At 45.6% G+C, this 25,036-nt stretch overlaps 1 protein-coding gene across 4 annotated transcripts in view; it reads left to right on the top strand.

Moving 5' to 3' along the window:
* Positions 1-10,657: 10,657 nt before the first annotated feature.
* DRGX (dorsal root ganglia homeobox) overlaps positions 10,658-25,036 on the top strand; it is a 43,378-nt gene continuing 28,999 nt past the window's right edge. The window contains exons 1-6 of one of the 4 annotated variants that reach the window (XM_032116609.1): positions 11,514-11,964; positions 12,160-12,257; positions 12,525-12,626; positions 15,249-15,421; positions 15,728-15,840; positions 16,890-17,691. In XM_032116609.1, coding sequence (XP_031972500.1) covers positions 11,658-11,964; positions 12,160-12,257; positions 12,525-12,626; positions 15,249-15,421; positions 15,728-15,840; positions 16,890-16,954 — 858 coding nt within the window. In that variant the 5' untranslated portion in view covers positions 11,514-11,657 and the 3' untranslated portion in view covers positions 16,955-17,691. Of the gene's footprint in view, positions 11,317-11,513; positions 11,965-12,159; positions 12,258-12,524; positions 12,627-15,248; positions 15,422-15,727; positions 15,841-16,889; positions 17,692-25,036 lie in introns of those variants that run through there. The other 3 variants (XM_032116611.1, XM_032116610.1, XM_032116608.1) reach the window with 3 other exon arrangements.

Here is a 25,036-nt window from a genome sequence, read left to right on the forward strand (position 1 = left end):
CCAAATACTTGAGGTATATTAATCTGTAATATGAAATGGTAATTTTAGAATAAATTTAATGTAACATTGGTATGGTTTGTATGTTGTATTTGAACCTCTTTCCTAGAGTCATGAATCAAATAATTTTCCAGAGGAGAGGACATTCCCAGTGGCTTCAGTGGGTACTGTGTCAAGTCCTCTGACTCTGTGTCAAGGAGTATAACAGATAAGCAGAATAGACATGTTTCCCTTCAGGGAGGATCCTGTAGTTATTCCTCAAGTGAAAGCATTTTGATCTTGGTCGCCCTGGTAAAGTGGAATGTAAATCTAGTAGCAGGGTCGTTCTCACTGCTGCATCAGCCACACCCAGCCTGGGATTCAGTGCCATTGGCAAAGGGACCTTGGGAAGCATAGAGGGCCATAAAGGATCTCCTTTTACTGGTTTATTTCCCGAGCTGCTCTTTTGCACTGTTCTCTTTTCACTGCAGAAGTACCTGTGGTGTCTTAAGTCTGTAGGAACCATACCTTGGGCGTGGCAAGATGTATCTACAGTGAGAGTCTGGACGAGGTTGTTTCTGAGTGGTGACTTCAGCTGATGTTTTATCTGCTTCTTTTGGGAGAGTCCCTAAGAACTGAAGCCGGAAGTTTTTGCTAGCAGCATTTGGAGTGGATTGGCAGAAGCAGGTTCTGTGTCCAACATCACATCTTCTGTCCACGTGTGACAAATGCTTCCAGCATCATCAGCTGTATATCAGCTTCATCCTTCACTGCTCAACCCAGAGAGCTGCCCTATGTTTTTCCTAGGATATCTTAATGTCTTTCTTCTTGTTTCAGATGCCAGGAAAAAAAAAAAAGGAAAATTTTCTACAGAAAATAAAGTATGATTAATAAGTAAATGATGGGCACACAATATTAGCTAACATAGTGCTGCCCTACAATAGGTGAAATATGCACAGGCAAGCTAGGAGCACTCAGTAGTTTTGCACACATTAAATTATTTTTTTTCTGCACCACTCAACTTAGTCTCATTATGCCCCATTAAACCCTGATAATTAAAACAAAATATATTGGAATTGTTTATCCTGGACTTTGTAAGGAAATGAGGTTCATAATAATGCCAAGGGAAAAAATTTACACTACACCACAACTTGTAATTAGAATAACAATTAGGCACAAGTAGGCTCTTTTTTTTTGTTGTTGCCTTTTTTTTGTTTTGCTTTAGAATAAAGGTGAATTGTCTTCTTATTCATTAACTGAAATATGTAAGAATTCCAAAATAAGAAGAGAATCCAACCTCATGGTGAAGCGGTAGGGTTATGCTCAGCCCCATAACAAAGCGTTTGGTCTAAGTTTGGAACTAAAGTGGTCCAGGCATGTGAGGTATGTGCAGTCACACTCTGCTTCTCAAGGTGAGGAGAGCACTAAGCCTTGTCCTGACAACACGGCCGCAGGGTCTGAGTATGTTGTGGGAGAGAGCCAACGGTAAAGAGCACAAATGAACAAGAGTGGCCTCCGGTTAGTAGAAATGTTTGTTTTAAGGGATTTCTGTGGTGCTCCTTTCACAAGGTATAGAGAACATGAAGGTGCTTCTTGGCACTGAAGCAGGAGAAGGAGTATGCTGGGGATGTCCTGGATCGAGTAATGCAGAAGGGATGGGCTTGCAGAAATTGATCTGAGAGGGTTTTCCTTATTTTTTTTTTTCTTTTTTTTTAGGGGGTGCGGGGGTGGGGGGGAAGAAAACTTAAAATGTGCCTGCCCTGAGGAAGCTGGAGCACAGCAGTGCTGTAAAGCTCTCTTCTATCCACTCTGCAGGCTTGAAAATGCTGTTTGGTATGAGGCAATCTGCTAGGAATGCTCGGTGTTGTTTCCAGACTGTCAAGGGTAATTATTGTGGTTCCTGTTCTTCGTGTAGCAAATGGGGCAATTATTTGAAAGACTCATGCAGGATAGTATTTATTCATAGTCCTGGAGCTTGTCTCCGGGAAAGAGGAGTGGCTGGGTACCGATGGTAAGTTGCAGGGTTTTCCCACAGATAACCCTGCAAACTATCACCAGTCCCTTTCGTATTGCGCATGCAAATGCGAGTATACATGTGGCTTCTCTCTTATGTACACCCATGGGCACATGCATTCATGTTCAGAGGCAGCTTCACTCCTGGTTCATCCCAAAGGGTGGTGCAACTTACCAGTAACTGAGGTGGAGTGCTCGGGCTAATTTGAGAACATTGCCACATCGAGAGAGTGCATTTCAATGGCTTTGAGCAAAAGTATGTCACACCCAGGCCACTTCTCTCCTTGTGGCCTGGAGTGCAGCTCGCCTGCCAAGGAGAGTAGTTAGTAGGTGTGAATTTGCCTTACCTTTGGTGAATGAGACAATTGCGCATTAAAGCAGCTAATGTTTTATTTCTTCCTATTGGGTTTATGGCTAGAAGCCATTCACAGAATAAGGGGGACTGCTAACATATTCTGTTGTCACAGGATGTGTGCAGCTTTAGATTCATGCATATACTAACTGCCCTAATTCATGGCCTGCCTTATTCTGGAAAACAAAAGCTGCAGGTTTTGCCTGAGAAAATGACCTGATACTGAGAAGTGACTGACCATTAACTGAAACGATAATTTGGTGATGCTGTAAATTCAGGCCTTGTGACACAAATCAGCATTATGGCATAAACCCCAGTAGCTGCTTCAGATCTGCTCACAGAAACCTTGATTGGTTAACCATCAGGTTAAATGGTATTGTCAAGCAGCACAAAACTGGTGTGTGTATTTAAAAATCTGTATAGACTTTCTACCGTTATCCATATTGTAATCAACTCTTCGTCTGTGTCAAATTTTCTGCTGAATGTGCTGAGCCAGTGTTCATGGCCAAGCAAATGTGTCCTCAAAAGCCATAAACAGAAAGACCTTCCCTTGGAAGTCCTCACTCAAAACTCTTGGTTAGAAGACTTGTTTTGTCTGGGAAGAAACGTCTTTATGTGATATCTTCACTAAAACCCCAGACAATCCCCTGAAAAACCAGAGTCGTTTTGCCTCATCCTGGCATAATCCCAGCCTGTGCTCTGAGTCACTTCAAATGGTACGCATCGGCTTGGTGAAGGTACAGCTCCAGGCAGAGAACGGTGGATACTGAGGAGGGCTCCTGGCAGACTAATCTTCTGTGCCACTAGAGGTGCCACAAGGTAGCTTCTTGCTTTCCATTGAGAGAGAAGGCAAGAATCACTGATGGGCTGCTCGTAGGGTCCTGGCCAGCTCTGAAAGGAAACATACAGCGCTGTGTCTAAGAGAACTATATGGAGCACAGCAGTGAAGGTCTGTGTGTGCCTACATGAAGCTTTTTGCCATCTGGGTTGAATGAGTATAACACTTGGAGGGACATAAACAAGACAAGATCATGGGATCAGGCCTGGCACACTGAATGACTTCTCAGTGGTATGTAATATCTCTTTCCATCTCATGCACTTCCTTTGCCATGTTATGAAATTTCTATCCAATTCCACTGGTTGCTTAGCCCTTGTCCAGGCTCTGGTCAGAGATTTTCCTCTCTGATGTTACGTGTTCCTTTATCTAAGGGTAATGTAGTTTCAGTCAATAACAGCTCTCAAATGAGCAGAAAATATATACCAGTATATGCATACCAGTATATGAAGTCCCCATTAAAGGTGGAGGGGGGAGAGAGATAGAGAGAGAGAGATAGAGAGAGAGAGAGAGAGAGAGAGAGGCTTACCTCCATTATAAATGGGACCAGGAATGTAAAAGTTCAATTACCAGAATGCATTTGCTTTGTACATTTTAAACCTGCTGTAGCTACTGTAACCAGCACATGAAGTTGGGTCTAATTGCTGCTTTCCAGCTTGACCTAATTGATGCTCTGATTTGCAGTTACCTACCCCTACAAGCCCATGTTTCATTACATTTTACCCTTGCTCCTGAAATCCTAAAATTCCCATGAGGAAAAATAGACTACAGCAAATCCAGAGCTTTTGTGTATGAACTGACAATCCTTTTTCCCCTGTAAATTTCTTCATCTACCCATGAACAATGAAGATACAGTAGGTTGACAAAGAGGTTTATTAGCTAGCCCAAAATACTCCTTATTTAAGGCAGGCATAGCTACTTATAACTCACTGGGAGTTTTACTTAAACTCTGAATGAAAACTGCAGTGATATAAAATTATCTTAGAGATAATTTCATAACCTAATCGGGGTGTTTATATTACAGGACTGTGTTAGTCTCTTTCCATAATTGCAAAGAAAGAGTTCTCTGGTGAAGAATGTGTCAGCATTTTCCATGGAAAATTATTTAAAGAAAAGCTTTTGAAATATGAAAACCTCATGGTTTTAGCTTTAAATAAGCATTTCAGTCATCATAAAAAAAACCCCTCTAATGTCTCCTGCAGCTTTGATTTCAAACACGTCACATTCTTCATTAAAGCAATCATTGTTAAAACAGAGGGACATAAAGCAACATAGGATTTATTCCTTCATTAAACTGATGATCCGTATATGAAGCCAATTAACATTATGAGTCTGGTGAACATCAAGTGTAAAGAGGTTACAGAAAATTAAAAGCAGTCACCTTGGTCTTTAGATAAAGAAAGAACACTTTTACATTATAAATTATAAGAGTGTCCAAGCGGGACAAATCGGCAAATTTGGTTAATTGGAAAATACATTTTACTGCACATGAATTAGGGTAAAATAACCTTTTAGCTGCTAGCCTTTTTCTGTGGTCAGGTATTGAGAATTACAGGAAAGGAAGTGTTTGGACATGGAAAGGAAAGAGAGCCATTTCATCAAACTGAGCTGTTCAGACTTCCTTGAGTTTTACAAATGATTCCCTCAAAGCTCAGTGCTTCCAAGGGAAACATTCATTCAGTGATTTTCCTCAGCAGTTCAGCCCTAGGTTTTGTTTTCATGGGTGAAAGATAAGAAGAGGTGTGTTTGTGTGTGCAGCAGAGGAACAGTTCTACTCTAAGGTAGACATCAGCAAAATGTCTATCCAGAATTATACTTATCTGGACTTTTCTTGCAGACCTGGTAACTAATATTGATGTCACTATAGTCACAGTAATGACAACAGTAATAAAAATAGTGATAAAAATTAAGTTTATGAGAGAGACTTAAAGGACCTTACATAAAAAGGGGTTTTTTTCTGAAATATTGTAGCTCTGTATGCTATTTCTTTCTTGTTTCTAGTGCTTGCCTTTGGTAGCCGGCTGAGAGGAACTACCAGAGAAATACCAGACATGATCCCAAACAACTTACTGCATAGTTTTTCCGCTGTGGTCCCAGAATCGCAGGAAAGCATCTGCAGCAGGGGCACACGGAGGGGCGCAGGAACGGCCCTGCCCAAGGCCTTTCCCCGGGGAGGGACGGGCGGGCCGGGGCGCGGAGCGGGGCTGGGGCGCGGAGCTGCGGGGCTGCGGGGCTGCGGGGCTGCGGGGCTGCGGGGCTGCGGAGCTGCGGGGCTGCGGGGCTGTGGGGCTGCGGGGCTGCGGGGCTGCGGGGCTGCGGGGCTGCGGAGCTGCGGGGCTGCGGGGCTGCGGGGCCGGGGCTGCGGGGCCGGGGCTGCGGGGCTGCGGGGCTGCGGGGCTGCAGAGCTGCGGTGCCGGGGCTGCGGGGCTGCGGGGCTGCGGAGCTGCGGGGCTGCGGGGCTGCGGGGCTGCGGGGCTGTGGGGCTGCGGGGATGCGGGGCTGCGGGGCCGGGGCTGCGGGGCTGCGGGGCTGCGGGGCTGCGGGGCTGCGGGGCTGTGGGGCTGCGGGGATGCGGGGCTGTGGGGCTGCGGGGATGCGGGGCTGCGGGGCCGGGGCTGCGGGGCTGCGGGGCTGCGGGGCTGCGGGGCTGCGGGGCTGCGGGGCTGCGGGGCTGTGGGGCTGCGGGGCTGCGGAGCTGCGGGGCTGCGGGGCTGCGGGGCCGGGGCTGCGGGGCCGGGGCTGCGGGGCTGCGGGGCTGCAGAGCTGCGGGGCCGGGGCTGCGGGGCTGCGGGGCTGCGGAGCTGCGGGGCTGCGGGGCTGCGGAGCTGCGGGGCTGCGGGGCTGCGGGGCTGCGGGGCTGCGGGGCTGTGGGGCTGCGGGGATGCGGGGCTGCGGGGCCGGGGCTGCGGGGCTGTGGGGCTGCGGGGCTGCGGGGCTGTGGGGCTGCGGGGCTGCGGGGCTGTGGGGCTGCGGGGCTGCGGGGCTGCGGAGCTGCGGGGCTGCGGGGCTGTGGGGCTGCGGGGCTGCGGGGCTGTGGGGCTGCGGGGCTGCGGGGCTGCGGAGCTGCGGGGCTGCGGGGCTGTGGGGCTGCGGGGCTGCGGGGCTGTGGGGCTGCGGGGCTGCGGGGCTGCGGAGCTGCGGGGCTGCGGGGCTGCGGGCGCTCTCCGTGGTGCTGAAGCGCCGCTGCCCCGGGACTCCGTCCTCCGAGACCAGCACCGGACCCGCACCGAGGACTCCCCAGCGCTAACTTTTAATTATGTCAGTCCCGCGTTCCGAGCATTAAAATTAACCAGACACCGAGCTGGCGAGGGGTGGGGGATTATATATTGCTTAGTTATCTCCTTGTTTTGCAGCTGCTGGTCCTTGGGAGAAAGTTGAGTCTCGACCGGCTCAGGGTTCTTCTGCTCCTATTTAAAAAGCAGCGACTTGGAGCACTTCCCCGTGCTCCATTCCGCCTTCTCCCCCTCCTGTAATACGCTGAACTTGCAGGCTTCAAACTGCTGGGGAAAGTGAGTCTTGGAGCCAAAACAGCAATGCAGCCCCCTGACTAGAGCAAGGCCTGAGAGCGCCATAATGAAGTTATTATTATTTTATTAGGGGTTCTTATGATAAAACACTATCTCACTTCTCTCTTCCCGACGTCAGAGAAAAAAGGAAAAGGCACATCTGTCTCTGTGCAAAGGGATCCTACAGTACTGGCCCTGTGTGGATTTTAAAGCTCAGGAGGGAGAGACTGCCAGGGGAGATCCAGGCAGTACTTCTGGGTTATGTCCTTCTTTTTAAGGTTACTTGACCTAAAGCTTGTGCTGCTATTTTGTTGAGTGCAGCCAGATTCAGAACATTGGTTTTTGATCTTGCATGGTGCTGTAAAAGCCATCTCAATTTGTAGTATACTTTACTGCTCAGAGACTTGCCTGGATGGTGAGCAAATATCTGTTGTCAAACAAAGATATTCCTAAAAGTGTTTGTGTATGTGTAGACATGTAAATATATTTAAAAAACCACATGAAGACAGCTTTCTACATCTGTTACTAGTATGCTAAAATTATAAGTGAATGGATAAGATAGGATCAGATCAAATCAATTTGGATCTCAAGTAAAATTAATTTTTGCCTTGCTTTGCTAAAATAATGCTTTACAGGATGGAAACATAACTTCAACTTGAATATACGTTAGGGGAATTTCCACATCTATGCCTAATTTAAAAGGCACATAGAGCAGGTGATATTTCTAAGGCTTATTAGTGTTTATTTAATGAGATCGTATGTACAGAATTAACTTTCCAAAGACATCATCTCTTCAAAATCACTATTTCTGCACCTGTATTGTCTGTATCCATCTCCTTTGCTGCGGTATGAATGTGCTGTCTTTAAACTCCCATCAGATCTAAGAGAGCTTGTGTAGATTTGCTCGCCCTTCCTGCACAGAACATTACAATCTTTATAAAATATTAAATTTGTGTAGTCTGTCGGAGAAGCAATTGTTCCAAAATAAAATCAGCAGTCTAGACGAAACATAGACACCAGAACTTATCAACAGTTGTCTGACTTACATCTTCTGATGCATCTTGAGTGGGTCATAATACCAACTTTATTTTCAGTGGTGCATAAATTAATTACACGCATTTAATAACCAAAATATCATTATATTCCCCCTTTAATATCATAAAGGCTTTACGCCAGGGAAGCACTTAATGTGCAGGGGGCCATAACAGGCTATTATCCTTGTGTAATGCTATTACAGAACCAATTATGTGCCATTATACTTGCTTTTTTTGCAGTTTATGTGATTTGATCCAATCCCGCGTCCCTGACTTGAAAATTTCATCTGGGTACTTTAAAGTCTAATTTTCACCCGGGCTGAGGCAAGGGCCATCTCTCTCCGCTGAGCCTATGTCTCGGATGCATTTTAAAAGTAATTGCGAAGGGTCCCGCCGCATATCATTTGCAGACGGGAAGCGAGCATAAATCCAGAGACCCCTCGCTGCGAACAAAATCAAACTTTGCCGTGGTACGATCGCTTGGAAAGGCGAGGCGTGTGCAGAGCGGCCCCCCAAAACCCATCCGGCGGCAATTACGCGGCGCTCTGGCAGCGCCGGGGTGCGGGCGGCGGGGCAGCGCTCGGCGCGGCGGGGCCCCCCCGGCCCCGCACCCCCGGGCACCCCGGGGCGGGGGGAACACGCAGGGGGCTGCGAGCCCCGGAGCGCCAGCGCTCGGAAATAATGGGATTGTGTTGCTGCCGTTCACATTCCTGGCGTTTGCTGAGAAATGACGGGTTTTTCTTTTCATCCTCTCCACCCCCCCTGCTCTGCACACCACGTGGGCCATTTGTAGGGCCCAATAGACCTATCCAAGTTACTCACTGTAGACAGCGCTGGAAATAATCAGATTAAGGCCAATTATGCGTGAGATTATAAAGGCAAGTGCTGAGAGGCAGAGCATGCTGTAGACAGATATAAAGACATCTGGCCACTTCCAGAACTCCACAGAGCCCTTCTGTCTCTGCAGCCAACAACTCACAGCGCCTCATTCTAAAGCAAAACACCCCCAAACCTTACCGGTGATTTTTACTTCTGTTCGGTTTAGGTATGGATTACTATATTCATGTACCTTCTGGATTTTTTTGTTGTTTTTAGTATGACTGCATATAAATTTGAATAGTTGTTTGGGGATTTTTCCTTGCCGAGGACATTGGATCCCAGAGTGTTTGATGCTTTAAAAAGAGGACAGCTTTTAGGTTTTATTGCTGTTTCATTTAGGCAGAATAATTTAGATTTTCTTTTAAGCAGTTCAATCTTACCTACAAACATTTTTTCTTTATGTAATTATTTGCTCCGTAGAGGAATATTTCAGACAATTAGATAGATAGACAGACAGACAGATAGATAGATAGTGATAGAGATGGATGGATGGCTAGATAGATAGAAGAACAAGAGAGACACAATCTGCCATTCCGTGGAGAAAAAAAAAAAAAAAATACAACTAAGTTTTGCTGATTCTGATTACTGTGCGCCTACCACGGAGTTTTCTGGCTTTTTAAATTCATTGCACAGGGTTAGATGCTACTTCCTCTGCTTCCTCTGGGATGGGCTTTAGGGTTATCAATGAGTTTCTCCAGATGTTTTCTTCTGGCTCTTCACCTATCCTGTTCTTTCCCCTCTGTGTCTTCAGGTCTGCAGGAGGCACCTCGGCGGTGCGTCGCGGTGCCCGACTGGGGAGCTGGTGCCGGTCCGTCGGTGCGGGGGGTGCGCGGGAGCCCCGCACCCCGCGGGCTGGCCCCGGCCCCGGTCTCGGTCGCCGTCGGGCTCGCAGCTGCGAGCAGCGGGCGACCACCCAGCCGCAGGGCCATGTTCTACTTCCACTGCCCCCCGCAGCTAGAGGGTGAGTGTTGTCGCACAGAGACGTGTAAGTACAAGAGCTCAACTTCGAGGTGTCTGTCTGTGCGGCGGGGGGTGCGCTGGGGACGGAGGGACAAACTGTGACCGGATTTGCGCCACGACTGTCGCGTACAGATACGTGCTGGGATAAAATGCAAATTTACAGAGACAACTAAATATCATCCTTTTCCTTAAGAAAATACAACCCTATCCCCCTCCCCTCTCCTAGCTTTCCCCTCTTGTCACAGGAAGGAAAGAAGGATTGCATGACTTTTTTTTTTTTTTTTTTTAATTTGATTCCTGCTGGAAAGGGCTTGGTTTTACACCCCCAGCCCCGTCATTTTGCCACCTGCCTCCCCTCTGTGGATAGCGATCCCGCAGTTGAGCCTCAGGCTACGAGAGAGATGCTTTTCTCCCCTCCCAGCACAGATGTTGGTGTCATGGCTGTAATCGGGACACTTTCAGGACGTGGTCACGCCTCCTCCCTCTAGCCGAAGGGACCGCATAAATCTTTAATGCTATTTTGCAAACATTCTGTGGGAGGATGGGGAAAAATGAGGTTCGGCAGAAAAAAAAAAATTAAAAAGCGGAAAATAAATATTTGGGAGGATGTTTTTCTTTGTGTTATTGGTCAGAGACGTTATTATTATTAGTAGTATTACTATTACTATTATTATTATTTTCCTTTTTTAAACATTGGCAGCCTTCAGGATTTCCCCGTGTCTCCCCCGCAGATGCCCAGGGCCCTCTGCCCCCGCTCCCTCCCGCTGGTGCTCGTAGTGCGCGGAGCATCCCCGGAGCCGCGGGTGCGCAACACCAGCCCCCGGCGGGCTGTCCCGCTGTGCCCGCGCACTGCCGCCGCTCCCGCGGCCGCACGGCGGGGAAAGCGACCCGGCCCCGTAAAATCCCCTCGCCGGGCACCCCGCTCCTTGCACAGGCATCACCCGCCGAGAAAGGGTCTTTCCCTGCGGCAGCGCTGGCAGGAAGATGTGGTCCAGCGGTTTCATCCTACTTCGGGGTAGGGTCAGCCCCTCTTTAAGCACGGCTTCGCAGGCCCAGCGGACCCAAGCCGGTCTGTGCCTTCTGGCTGGAAAAATCGCTTCCCAAAGTTTTCTCTGGGTGGGACAGGGGAGCCCGACTGGGCAGGACAATAAGAGGGTCCCTCCCGCCGCTGCCACCGAGCCCTGAGGCGGCTTTGTTTGTTAGTTTTTGGCAGACAGCTTTGGAAACGTGCTCTTGGTTTTGCTTGTTTGTTTGCTGTGCGTTTGTTTTCCCGGTGGCAGCGTGGGGCCGGGGCCTGTGTTTGGCGGCCCGAGACGGGGAGCGGCCCCACCGGCTGCCGCCTCTCCCGGCGGTGTCCGGGGCCGGGCCCTCGCTCTCCCGCCGTGGGCAGCAGCGGGGCGGGGGGAAGGGGCGGTCTGTCCTGCCAAAGGGTAAAAACAGCGTAGGGCATCACAAGCGGGAAAAAAATAATAATACACCTTCGTCCAAACCCCCCCACCCATCACCAAATCAAAGAAGTGAAAACAGAAAAACTCTCTTCGGCCAGCGTTTGGGCAGCTGGGGAGGCCCTGTGCCGCAGGGAGGGGACCGGCCTCGGGGAGTCACCGGGACAGTATTTTATTCTCTGATGAGCCTCTGCCAGGCCCACATCGAGTGAGGTCTGTGCGAGGAGAGGGCTGGGGGCTGTGTTTATCTTCCAAATGATGCTGAAAGATGAACGGCGACCTCCAGCCCACGTACCCCAGAGCACTCCACGGGCAGGTCTGCGGGTGGGGTCACGGGGACACTCAGCAACGCCTTTGGGGGCTCGGGTACTTCTCTGTTCCGTGAGGGTTTATTTTGATTTGGTTTTGTTTGTTCGTTTGTGGGTTTTGGTTTGGGGTTTTTTGTTGTTGTTGTTTTCTTTTTTTTTTTGCTTGGGTTTGGGTTTTTTTTCGGCTTTGGTTTAAGTTTTGACTGTTTTTTTGGTCTGTTTTGTTTGTGGTTTTTTTAGCCTGTTTTGTCAGCGAACAGAAAGGGAGTGACACATTGCAAGACGGGCACGGATGATGTGACTGGGGGAGCCACGAAGGCCGGGGTCTGCTCCATGGAACGTGGTTCACATGGCGGTGGCCCATCTGCCCTCTCCCGGCCTCCGCCTGGGGACAAACCCGCGGTGCCCCAGCCGGCCCCTCGAACGCCGGTCGAGGAAGGGCAGGGCGGCCTCGTCCAGCCGCGCTGCTGTTCAGCCGCGGCCGAGCCCCCGGTGCTGGGCTGAACCGAGCCCCGTGCCCACGTTCTCCTCCAGGAGCCAGGGCGAGCAGACGGGGCCGCTTCGGCCGCTCTCGGGGGTGCGTGGGGAGGAACCTGACTGCGGCCCCGCTGCCTCCTCGTCCGGGCAGGGTCTTTGCGAGGCTGCCGTGCACACGCGTATGTCAAAGCTTCGTCTCTTAGTCCTTTTAAAGCACAAATAGCTCGAAAAATACTCTTTCCCGGGCCAGGGTGAGCTCCGGGCGGTAGAATCCCACGGTGCCCGCAGCAGGCCCCGGGGACATGGGGCAGCACTGCCCGCCCGAGCGGCTCCGGCCCCGGCCTTTTGCCCCTAACGCGGCTCTCGGCCCACAGGCGCGGCCCCCTTCGGAGGTCACTCCGCCGGCGACTTCGACGACGGGTTCCTGCGAAGGAAGCAGCGCCGCAACCGCACCACCTTCACCTTGCAGCAGGTAGGAGCCCGCTTCTCTCTGCCCCGGCCTCTGCACCCACTGCCCCCTGCTTGCCTTCGCCATACCTGCTCCCTGCCTCCCCCATGCCTGTTCCCTGCCAGCTCCCGACCTGCTTCCCGCATGCCCCATGCCATGCCAGCCTCTTCCTGCCTGCCCCGCTGCCCCGGTGGCCCCGCTTTCCTCATCCATGCCTGGCAGACACCCCCGTGGGGCCGCCGGATCCCTCAAGGAACCCTCAAGAATCTCTGCTCTCCTTCCCTCCCTCAGCTCGAGGCCCTGGAAGCCGTTTTTGCTCAAACCCACTACCCCGATGTGTTCACCCGGGAGGAGCTGGCTCTGAAAATCAACCTCACGGAGGCCAGGGTGCAGGTAAACATCCTGGGGAATTACTTAACTCGGATGTTCAAGCTGGCAAACTTTTTTTTTTTTTTTTTTTATTTGACATCATGACTGCAGAGTGCACATTTGGCCAAAGAACGCAAATGAAGACGATCTGTCATTTTCATGATGCACTTTAATAACATCAACATAATGTGGAATATTAGATTAGGTTGATTAATCGGTCATTCATAATTAACTAGTGATAATGTTCTACACTAATTTGTCCGCGTCTCCAAGGTACTAAATTACATCAATGCACATCCATTTCCTTGCTTTTGGAGGGGGGGCGTGGTGCAGAGAAAAGAGCTGAGACGTGATTCTCCAAAGCAGCTATGACCACTGTCAAGCACTGGGGTTAGCCAACTGCAGGGAGCCCAGCTGCCAGGAAGAAAGCTTCTTCACCTCTTCAACTTTTCTCCCTTTCGCCTTCTTTCTAAACACTTAATTTAGGCAGCTAAAGAGCCTGCAGAGCAATTCCCACACCTTTAATATGATCCAATAAATACCATTGGCCATGATTACTCTTTCCACAGCCACACTTTTCCACTCCTTCCTTTCTTCCTTCTCCTCACCTTTTTCCTTTTTTTTTTCCTTATTTCCATATGTTTGTTTTTCCATATCCAGTCCATGTGTATGTCTACAAGCTCTGCTAAGAGCAGCAGTCCCCTGCAGTTGTCAGAGATAGATCCCTGTAACTCTTCAGGCATCCACCACAGAGTTGCAAACCATGTTTTGAACACGATTATGCATTCATTTTTATTTATGGGGGTTTTCTGCACGCTGTTCTTCTATTTTTTTAAATTTAGGTGCTTGGGGTTAAGACTATGCAAAGATCTAATTGTAGGAAATATAATAGCTTGCCTTTTGTTCCCTAGGGTCATGTTAGTATCTCTTAAAACCCAATGGCTGAAGAGAGATAATGGAATTCACCACAGTAAATTGAGGATTGTAAACAAATTATTTCTCCTATAATCAGATTATGTGATCCTGATTATTAAATCTGAACATGAATCATTGGTCATATGCGGGCAAATTAAACTGATTATTATTTGGAAATGAAAATCTCCTTTTACCACTGCATTGTAGGTACTGGCTTAAAAAAATAATAAAAAATGCCATTTTGGCTATTGGTGCCTAAAGACTGAACTGCAAATTGAGATAAATGGGACAATTATTGAGCATTCAGAAGTGGAAGATCATAACTTCTTCCTGAAAGGTGCAAGGGTGAGATAGGGGTGGTGACAATTAGATTGCTGAGGACTGGTGTTTAGCCTTGTTGTTGGCTATTATGCAAACAGACAATAGATGCAAGCATTTGTTTAGCCTGCTTTCATGCAGGGACATGGGGAAACACAGAGGATGGGAGATATGTTTACATTTATACCCCTTGCTCATTCAAATATGATTAATGTGCTATAAAGCAGAGTCTTAATCGAAGATGATGTTGTCAAACAATAACTAAATAGGGAAATAAACGACTTCATCATGCTCTTTCCTCAGAAGCAGGCGAACTGTCAGTGCAAAGTCATTAAAATATGATAATGAAAAATAGCTCAATTAAATATTGTTATAGCTGTGACCTTCATTCAATTAAGACACAAGAAAGTGTCTGCATTTTGCTTTGCGTTTAACTGCTCTAAATTTAGAATATAGATAAAATCATTATTCAATGTTTGCTGATACATGCAATTAAAAGGCAGCTAACTAAAATGGAATTGGAGAAGGCGAAGAATAATAATAACAATCTCGCCTATACTTGAATTCATGTATTAAAATGTGAATTTCCTGACCTTAAAAGAGGCTTGGCATTTTCCACCTCAAATATGGTGCTTTCAGCATATCAGCTCCGAGGTATAAATGGAAAAAAAAGTTTTTAGACTAATAGCCAGGTGATAAAATGAAGAGTATGAATATTTGTTTTGCATATGGAGAAAAAAATAAAGCTTGGAAACTGGTGTTCTATTCTGAGGTCATAGTGTGGCTGGAGGTGGGGGCAGTTGTACGAGCACACTATTAAACTGCAGAATGATCTTCCAAAATTAATGTCTATCAACTTTTGAGTCCTCTGAATGCATACTGAACATGAAAGGAAGAACAGTCAGTAGCAGCCCTCTCCAGAAAATAGGCTGGATAAGATGACCAGATAGATACCTTTTCATTTCTGACCTCTGATTCTAGCAGCAGCTGATTTAAAGACTTACATTTCGTCAGAGTGCTTAGGTAGGTATTTAACACCACCCCTATAAAAAGGCTTTTAGATGTGTTAAAGCTGAGAAATCAGTGAGAATTAAATGTGTCTGTAAAGGCTTGCACACGATTAAATGCTTTGCTAACTGGCACAATAGTATCAAAATACTGCTTTTTAAGTTTTTGTTTTAACATGCCTTTTGAAGGTCTTTAGACATTTCTGGCTTGTTTTCGAGACCCAGCAATATCACAGATATGAATGTAATCCTAAGAGTCAACTAGAATAACAACAGGGATACGAAATAAGAGGAAGATTTAGATGAGCTTCTAAATGTCAGATTTCACTGGACTAACAATTTACAACCTCCTTGCTTCACATTTGGCTAAACACAGTTTTCACCCAGGATTGCTCTTCTGCTCCAGGTGTGGTTTCAAAATCGAAGAGCTAAATGGAGAAAAACAGAGAGGGGTGCTTCTGACCAAGAAGGCTCTAAGGAAACCATGGCTGAGGTGGCACCTCCTGCGAGGAATTTAAATTCCCCTTCTCCAGCAGATCAAACCAGGAATAAAAAAGAGGGTCTGGAGATCCAGCAGAGGTAAGAGTAATACAGGATATCAGCTGCCTGTCTGTGGGGCAAGAATGCCTCATATGTGTGTACATGCATACAGATGTGCTGCTATGCCTTGACCTACAGGTATCATCTTTAGAAGATGAGGTGTTTTTTGAGCAACTCACTGTTGCCTGTGGAGATGCTGAGAAGCTGGTGGCTGTGGGAGGCTGATGTTGTCCAGCCTTGGTCACATCTAGTTGGACACTGAGACACCAATGTGTTTGTGTGCAAGCACAAATGGAATCAGCTGGTTCTGGTTTTACAAGGAAGTTGTTTTCTTTTCTCCATCAGCCTGAGCCGAGCAGTGGGCCCTACGGGACCTTTCTTCCCTTCCTGCCTGCCGGGGACTCTTCTCAACACAGCCACCTACGCACAAGCTTTATCCCATGTCGCCTCTCTAAAAGGTAAATTACTTAACTTCAGGGACAAGCTCCAAGAGCATCCCTTTCAAGCTAAGTGTCATGGTCCCACTGCCCACTGTGGGGAAACCTTTGGGAAATGGTGGATCCCTCTTTCTGTTTAGATTGGCAGTATTTGCACTGACCAATGCTGCACGTACTGAAGTGAGTTTCTCGTTGTATCTCATAGCATCATTTGTGGCAAAACCCCTTCATTTTATTCAGACAGTTACTTTTCGTTAGGTCAGGGTTTCTCTCAAGGAGTAAGACAGGTAGGCCTTGCTCCTTTAGAGTTTTTGTTGCATATGCTTTTTTTAAAGAGTTAAATTTATTCTAATAAATTAGTTATATCATCCTTTTGCATTATGTAGTACCTGGCACCATTACTGATGCCTCATCCGCTCTTTGCATGTGGTTTCCTTCGCAGTGCATCTGTACAATCCAAACCTTTCTCTTCTTGGACAGTTGGTCCCCTTTGAGAACTTGAATAAAGCATGTTCCTGGGGACAGGGGAGGATACAAAGTAATTCCTCATTGCCTGGGACCCAGGTTTCAGGAAGGGTACATCCCGTGTCTGTATACTTTCAGTTTCCAAAAAGCAGCAGTATGCATCTTTTAAAAATAAATCACCTACTGATCCATTAGCTGTTCTTAGTCTAACAATTTATAAGACTAAGGGTGTAAGCAGGATGAATTCAATTTATAGATTTATAGGATGCAAAGCCTCATAGCAGTGCCAAGCACAAAGAGGCACGTACATTTACTCTGTGTCCCGATGTGCTGCAATAACTTGTGAGGGAAGTTTCTCAGTTAAAGAGCCACCACTATGAAGAAAAATGTCCTCTAATACATCCCATTGTATTCTCTGGCATACCTCATGCTCCTTGTATTCCCAGTTAAATCAGCACTGCCAAAGTATATTCCTGAAGCAAATGTTTGGAACTCTCTTGAGTTGTGTGTTAAGTCCAGTGTCCTGCCCCCTGCACCCCCTTCTCTCCTGTCTTTCAAAAAAAGCTGAAGCCAGACACACCACACAGTTACTGCTCTTTTGATAGGTGTGGGACCTGGAATTCTGGATCCAGAAAGGACACACAGGTGTGACCTGAACCCTAAAACTTAAAGGCTTATTGTCACCTGCAAGTGGGCGCCAGCTGTTTGGAGTGCCTGAGTCCTCTTGATCTCTGTCCTGTAAAGTCTTGGGGCTGAGAATTTTGACTTCTTCCATTAAGCAGGAACAGCCTCTCTGGAGTAGATACAGCTGAAATTCTTCAGGCAAAAAAAAATTGTTCATCGATAAATGTAGTCCCAGACAGGTCGAAAAGTGTGGAAATAGGGTTGTGTTCAGTGAATAATTCAGATGGAATAAGGGGGTTTTCGCCCTTAAAATTTACATTCAAGGATTTTCAGAATTAAATGCATCAATATGTTATTCTCACCTGTTTCATGTTTAAATGCAGCTAAATTTTAAGAAAAAAATTACCCAAATAAACAAAGCCAAGCAAAATGAAATAAAAAAGATTTAAAATTTGTCGTGAGGGGTTGGTATTTTTAGTTGGTTAGTTTTCTTTTTTTGTTTGGGGTTGGGTTTTCTTGTTGTTGGTTTTGTTTGCTTGCTTTTAGTTTTATTTATTTGGAAGAGTTCCTGATACTCTTTTCTTTGATTTTACATCTTAGCCACTAAATTGAGAAACTAATAATTTGCTCTTTTTTTTGCTTGATTGAAATTTTACAACCTAGGGGCAGAAAAAGTTCTATTCCTGAATCTTTTGTAGATATGAAATAGTCAGTTGCCCAGACTAGGAGACAGTGTCCCTGAAAAAATGGTCCCAAATGTAAATAGCGATATTTTTTTTTATAATTTGTATAGGGATGGTCAGTTTTCAGATGCCTGCATATTGTCTTGGTGAATGTTGTCAGTTATACATGCAGTTCATTCCTGAAATGTCTGTTTTATATCTTCTGCCTGGCACTAGAAATCTCCAGATACATGCAAGGGGACTGGGATAAAGTAGTGTATTTTGATTTTATGAAATCCAGTTACAGGTTTGCACATCTGCGTATCCACCTACCAGGAGCTTTGTGGAGCTGCCTTTGCCTGTCAGTGTATTGTTATCCTTGCAAGGAACTGGGGAGTTTGAGGGGAGCTCTTTTTCTTCTGCTGCTAGCTCTGCTGCTAGGGCTTAGTAATGTCAAATTTTGGCTGTGGGGTTAAGAGGAAAGAAATTATCATTATATGAGGGACCACATTTGATAGGTACAAGCAGAGAATAATTGTAACATCTTTCTTGTGATATTGATATATGGAGTATTGTCTCCTCCTTCCTTGGCTCATCTCCACAAATTCCTCGTTCCCCATTTCTCCAAGAGTAATTCACTTGTGCTGGAGTAGGGCTGTGCACAGCAGTCACTGAGCTTTGGTCCTATTAACTGGTGACCAGAAAAATCTCTAGAGCTTCTGAGTGGACCAAAGGAATCACGGGCCTAATGCACAGTTTATTTTTCTTTGGTATGGAAACTCCAGGTGAATGATTGTTCATTTAAACCAGTGTATTTGAAAGTATAACCAAGCTCATGTGCCAGTCTGGAGGAAAAGATAATGGTTGTGGGAAGGAAGGGAAGGACAGGGAGAGACACAGTGTTCACAAAACCTTAATATGACTGTCTTTGTCATATGCTCAGTTCAGTTTATTTGACTCTCCCTTCTTCCTTTTGAGACAGGAGCTGTGTGCACATGGGCCATTGTATGTGTCCTTAATATGTCTTAATTAAGGGACCTAAGCTTTTCCCTTGAAAATCTAGTTGCATTTTGCCAGAAAAATGATGCCAGAACCCTGCCATCGTGAATCTGGTGGCGTAGGAATTTATGCCATGCAAATCCCATACAACTCAGCACAGGGCATAAAGTTATGAGCTGTTTTTTGGATTGCTTGGATAAGGGAAAATCCAGCAAGTAGAAAGGTTTTCCAAAATGTTGCAAGTTTTATTGAAGAGTGAAATGATTGAGGGGTCGTCCCAGTATCTGTCTCATGCCAACCATGCTTTGAAACTACCAGGAATTCTCTGTGCTTTTGAAAGCAAAACACTTGCTTCAGAATCAAAGCACTATTTCACTATGAAAGGATGCATGACCCTGCTTTCTTCTATGCAAGTGTCAAACTAAATGCAGCTCCTCTATGTGGATCTTGTAAATAGATATGTATTCCCACCACTGGGAGAATAATCCTGGCCAGTAAAGGGAATCACATTCTTTAGTACAGCTGTAAGGGCTGCTTGCAAACAAATGAGCACTCTCAGCACATCAGGTTCTACTAGGAACTGCAGGTTGTTTTCTTATTCTTTTGAAGAGACAAGATGTGCTTTGTTGAACCTGTGAGCCAACATTTTGCTGGTGTCAGTGAGTAATACTTGAATAATGCTTTAGAAGGAGACCATTAATATCAATACAGTGAATAACAAGTGATGATGGTGATGTAACTAATTAATAATTATTTTGTGCTCTCAGGGACCATTTTCATTCTGTCATCTGAGAGTTCTCCATCTTTAGTAAAAAAACTAATACCTCTCTTTTTCTCTTTCTCTTTCTCTTTCTCTGACTTTGCTTGGCCCCAGACCCAGGTTTCCAAAGCTACATAAAGTGCTTAGGGCACAAAGTTCTTGGATCTAATTTGTAGTATAAGGATATAATAGTTGAGGGTGAAGTTGGTCTAGAAGAGACAGGAAATCTCAAGACAGCCTAGTCTGGGGCAGAGACTAAGCCTGCAACTTTGCTTTTGGAAAGACTGTGAAGTGCACTGTAGGTTTGCCTCTTGTGGCTCTGGACCCCACATGTGCCACTTCTAGGATATGGGGATATTGTTAGAGCATGAGACCAGGTCTGCTCTGATGAATGAGAAGAAAGCTGTTTTCCCTGATCACTATGCCCCTTGAAATCTGCTGTCTCTGAAACCGAGATTTTTTTCCCATCAGAGTGAGGATATTGGCACCACAGGATGTTCTGTTAAGAAAACGGGCTGGATATACAATGCAAACAAAACTGTTATGCAGAATATAGACTTTTCCAGAGAAGAGTATATTATCACTGGACAGTTTTTCTCTGTTTCTATCAAATGTTCTGTATTCAGTAATACAACAGACCTTTTCTTGTCTCCTGTCTCTCTGAAGTTTAGCTCATGGAAGCTGTACTTATTAGCAAGCATCTGTTACCTACTGTATCATCTCCCTATGTACTATTCTGTCAGGAAATACAATTCCTCATTTGAAAAATTAGCACAGGTTCATAATTTCTGGGATATACAGTGTTTCCTACTTCAGGGGTTCAGTGCTTCACCACTGGTCATACTCAGGAAGAACGTTGACTCACTGAGATGAAATTTCTGATGTTCATTACTCTCTGAAATTGTCCTGATTTGACAACTATGCTACTTCATTGTGGTGACTTTGACAGTTCCATGATCTTCCAAGATGAAACACTTACTGTAAGCCAGGCATCTGCAGTCCATTTAGTAGATTTAATTGCAGACCTCAAAGATGAAGGGAAAATACTTGTTTTATTTATGGGCTGTGTAACTATAGAGTCATCAGGAGAAGCTAGTGTTCTGTGCAGAGAGAGACCTCAAAGTACCTCCTTAATGGATGACAGCATGAATGCAATTCATTAATGCAGAAGATGTTATTAATGGGTGTAAACAAGAATCTCCGTTTTTCAGCGGATGTGTTCTACCATTCTGGTGGCTGAGGCCAAGAGTGTGTCTGTTACGTTCCGCTGAAATTTCCCCAGATCCCATGATGAGTGAAGTGTATGAGGAGAGAAATAATTACACTTGCCAGGGAATTACTTTCATAATTCACCCACAGCTCTGCTCTGTGCAAGTTATAGCTCAGTTGGTTTTCATGGCACCTCCACACCACTGATGGAGAAGTACGGTTGCATTACGCACATCCAAATGGGTATTGCAGGGCACCATTGATTAGGTTCTTTTATGGTTTGCTGCTGCTGTGGCTGCTGTTGATATGAGGGAGGCTTAATTGCAGTATCCAGGAAAAAAAAAATCTAAAACATAACTAGAACTTCCCATCCATTACAGTTCAATTTCTGTTATGGAAAGATGAAGGGAATTTGCCCAGTTCCATTGCGCAATTCCCATTGCCAACACTACAAAAGAAGTGTTCAAGGACCTAACTCACCCTTGAACTGGTGTTTACTGACTTGAAGCACCACTGTTTACCGTAAGACTGGGGAATGGGAATAAAACTCCTGGGGTCCTTTATTTTCAGTGTCAGTCTTGATTATGGTCTTACTGACTTTCCTCATGTAACATAGCCAATATATTAAGTGGGTTTGTTTGGCAGTTTTCCTAGTTTATCTGCCACTCTGACTTCAGAGAATCTAAAACTTTTCTTTAGTTTGCTGCAGATGCACACACCTTGAGTAAGTTTTTTTGATTCCCATATCACAGGTCCCCAGCTCTAGCACTGCCCCTCAGAGATTTTTGGTCTTTTTCACAAATACTAGGAAATACGTAGGTACTTGGAACCCTAAGAGCCATGGGTAGGGAAATGGGTGCTGTCCTATTCCTCCAGGACAGATCTTGATTAGGTTAGTGGACCTCAGCTGGGCAGGGGTTCCTGTTGATGAGGTTGCCGAGCTGACAGTATTCAAAGGACTGATTCTGTTCTCCCAGCTTTTTTGTGGGTTTGCTGCCAGCCTTCCTGCCCTAACAGGCAAGTCCTGGCTTCTGATTTTTTTTTTTTTTTTTGGAGTACTAATGGCACAAATAAAGGAGGATGAAATCCTCCAGTTCCAGTGTCGAGTTATGTAGATAAAAAGGCTGCTGATAGAGCAACTGAGCCAGATTATCAGCTCTTTGTTGTTTCCACTGGGCATATAGGGGTCACAAGCAAAGGAGATACGAAGTTATAACATTTGGACTCTGCTGTCACCTCTGAAGTGCTCTTCCAGCCTCTGGGCAGCACAGGATACCTTCCACACTTACCAGCTTCTCACTAGAAGGAGAAACCGTCTAGTACAACTTCAGCAGCCTTGAGGCTACCCTAAATTAAACTGGGACCATCTGATGCTTCTCCATTTCAGGCATTAAGCTCACGCCTTTCTTGTTTTGAACTTCCTGATTCAGAGCTCGAGAAGATTTAGATAAAACCACTTTTGTGTTTCCTGCTTTTGACTTAGGCTTTAAAAGACAGAATGCCGGTGTTGTGTATGAAGTGCAAGAGGGAGCTCCTTTTGAATCAGCTCCAACTGGTAATCAACACTATGAACTTGAGGTTATTGATGAACTTCCAATCCTTATGAAATGGATTCAGAATTTATGAGAATTTACAGCTCAAGCAAACCAATGTGACTACTATGAGAAGATAACAATAATTAAATAAAACATGATATTTTCCCTGAAAACTAAACAGCGTGGGTTGATATATGAGGATTTTAAACAGGATTTTTTCTCTCCTTCCCTCCATGGCAGGTTACCATTCAGCTGTCCAAATCAAATGCTGATATGCACAAATAATAAAAGAGGAAAGGAATGTGGAGTTTGCCTTTTGGAAAGACTACCTATTAAATCCTTTAAGCTCTTGACTTGAAACACAAAATACATATTTAAAAATTTATATTATGTATCAATATGTGCCCCACTCCTACCTCTCTCTTCCCACCTGAAACTGAACCATGGAACTGCACAAAAAGGTCCACAACCAAAATTATAGATCAAATATTGTTACAATTTAAATGTGATGTTGGCAGAGACAAGACAAAACTAATTTAATTTTTCCTGTCAGTCTCTCTAGTAGATCAATTAAACTGCCAAGTGGATCAAATATTTCAGATTGTATTTATTACATTAAGTATTTATGTTCAGGCTGGGCATTTAAAGTATGATCTCATATAGGAATAGGAGGAGGTTTAGATCAATTCAGCAGAATTTGCTGTAAGTTAATGGAAATCTAATTGTGTATTTTAATTTTGTGTATAGGAGGCAGTAAGTTCCTGAAAGAAAGCAAACAGTACCCTGTCCATATTGCAGCAATTTGATACAAATCTCGTTAAACTAATGTCAGATTGTCATAGATGCTGGTGGGAGCTGGATCAAGATCTAGGGCTAATGGCTTAACCCTGACTGATTTTGATGGGAGCTGGATGCCTGAAGTCCTCTGAAGATTTGAAATAAGTAGGAACAATTCCTTCCTTCCCCACTGAAGACTCAGGGCTGCTGCAATAAGATGTTAAAAACCATTGCTGCCTGCTATGTATGGATGCCTCTTTCTTGGTCAGCATTACTTTTCTGGAGATTGTGGGCTGGCTGATGAGCAGGTGGAGACCTTGGACTCCTGAGCGTCCCATAGTTGGTCTGGGCTTTGTACTGGCAAAGTCCGATACATTTCACTGGACTTATTATCTGCAGATTCAGATGATTGTAAGGTAGAGTCAACCTTCTTTACAACATATATTAAAAAGGAACAGAAATCCTATTCTCCGCTATTCTAGCTGGAACCTGCAGCAAATGATGCTTTCTACTTCACTTTTTTTCGTGTGTGAGCTGTTTGCAAGTGTCTTAACCTCAGTGAAAATGAAAGGAATAGTTTATGGGTGAATTATTGCTAGAGATAGTTTAGTTTCCACCACAGGTAACTGCACCCTCAGGTTGCAGAGCCACTAGGTAATATCAGGGCTAATTATTAAGGAAAGAGCTTAGGCTGGTACTGAATACTGATAAATATTTTATCCCTCTAACAACAGAATGAAAATTATTCTTAGGGGATGGAGCCGATTCCTGCTTTTTTGAAAAGGGGAAGACTGCTTTCCACTTCTCCCCACCTCCCACCAAGCAATGTCTGTGCCCAGTCCTGCATTAGGCACTGCGGGCCAGCCCTCCCCTCAGCCTGGGAGCTGAACAGCCATGTTTGAAAGCCTCATTCAGTTTGTGTTAGAAAGCAGCAGTGCAAAGGCAGCTGATGCACCTGCAGGCCTCTCGGCTCCCCCATCTCTGAGCAGAATCTGAAGATGGTGGGACTTGGTGAAAAAGATTTGCTGCAAACTGCAGGGACTCTGAAGGGCCTCTGCCCCCTCTTGTTAAAACAGTGGCTGGCCAGAACCCCTGAAGTGGCTGTGATTCAACAGGGCAGAAAACTAGTTTATGAGCATGGCTGGTGGTGGCAAAAACTGTAGGTTGTGTTCTGAGTGGATTTTATTTTAAACCCTCCTTCTGACCTGCTCAAAACAGCCACAGAATTCAAGACTGAGATTCCTAGAGCTAAAAGGAAAAGAAGCAGAGGATTTTAGTCAAGTGCTGAAACTTGCTTGTGCTTGAATGCCTGGACCCACAGAAATGTTGGTCTGCTGATCATATGCTTTATCAGTGAAGTATAACGAGAAAACTGTTCTTTCCATTTATATTAATAACTTGTCCTTTATAGATGCTGGTTTTTGAAATACAAAGAGTACTTTTCCCTGAATGTTACCTGCAACCACAAATCTCTGACAATTTCTGTGGAGAAGTCTTGCCAACATCCTAAAAACAAACAACTGGCTGCCTTCATTCCTAGCAGATGGGTGCTGACCCGTTGCTACCAAGAACAGAAGTGTAAAACTCTGCAGGTTATTAGTTCCATCACTTAGTCATGAGCCATTTAACTCAAATATTAACTGCAGAAATTAAAGCAAGTCCTTGGCTTGGAAAGATCAGGGGAAGATACTGCATTGTGTCAGGATGTGTGTGGCTGGGCTGTTTCTTGTTGAAAGGTAGCATATCAGCAAAGACAGGCTTTTGCCAGGGGTGTACATGAGGATGTGGACTTTGTGTGGCCTCTAAGACCCCTGGAAGAATGGTGACTAATTATGTCTGGTTTTTTAACCAGAGAGTAAATTCAAGAAGTAGCTCAGCCATCCATCCTACTTCCCCATCCTACTCCTCTGACACATTTTCCAACATTCAATAGATGCATCTAAGCTGGGTACCAGTGTGGCTTTTTGGATGGACTGCGTGTCCTGCCCCGTGATCAGCCTACACTCCCAGGTGTGCTTGTTTGGGAACTGGGACAAGCCCCAGCATTATCAAAGGGAAGCCAGAGGAAGAGCCTGCTCTGTTCTAGCTCAGGAAGGCAGCTGGTGGAGTGAGGACTGCCTCTGTCAAGGGGTTGCAGGGAATCTTTTCAGCTTAAAGGCAGAGGAACCACTTCATCTGCTCTCCAG

Source organism: Corvus moneduloides, chromosome 8 (genome assembly GCF_009650955.1).
Source record: "Corvus moneduloides isolate bCorMon1 chromosome 8, bCorMon1.pri, whole genome shotgun sequence".
Classification (NCBI taxonomy): domain Eukaryota; kingdom Metazoa; phylum Chordata; class Aves; order Passeriformes; family Corvidae; genus Corvus; species Corvus moneduloides.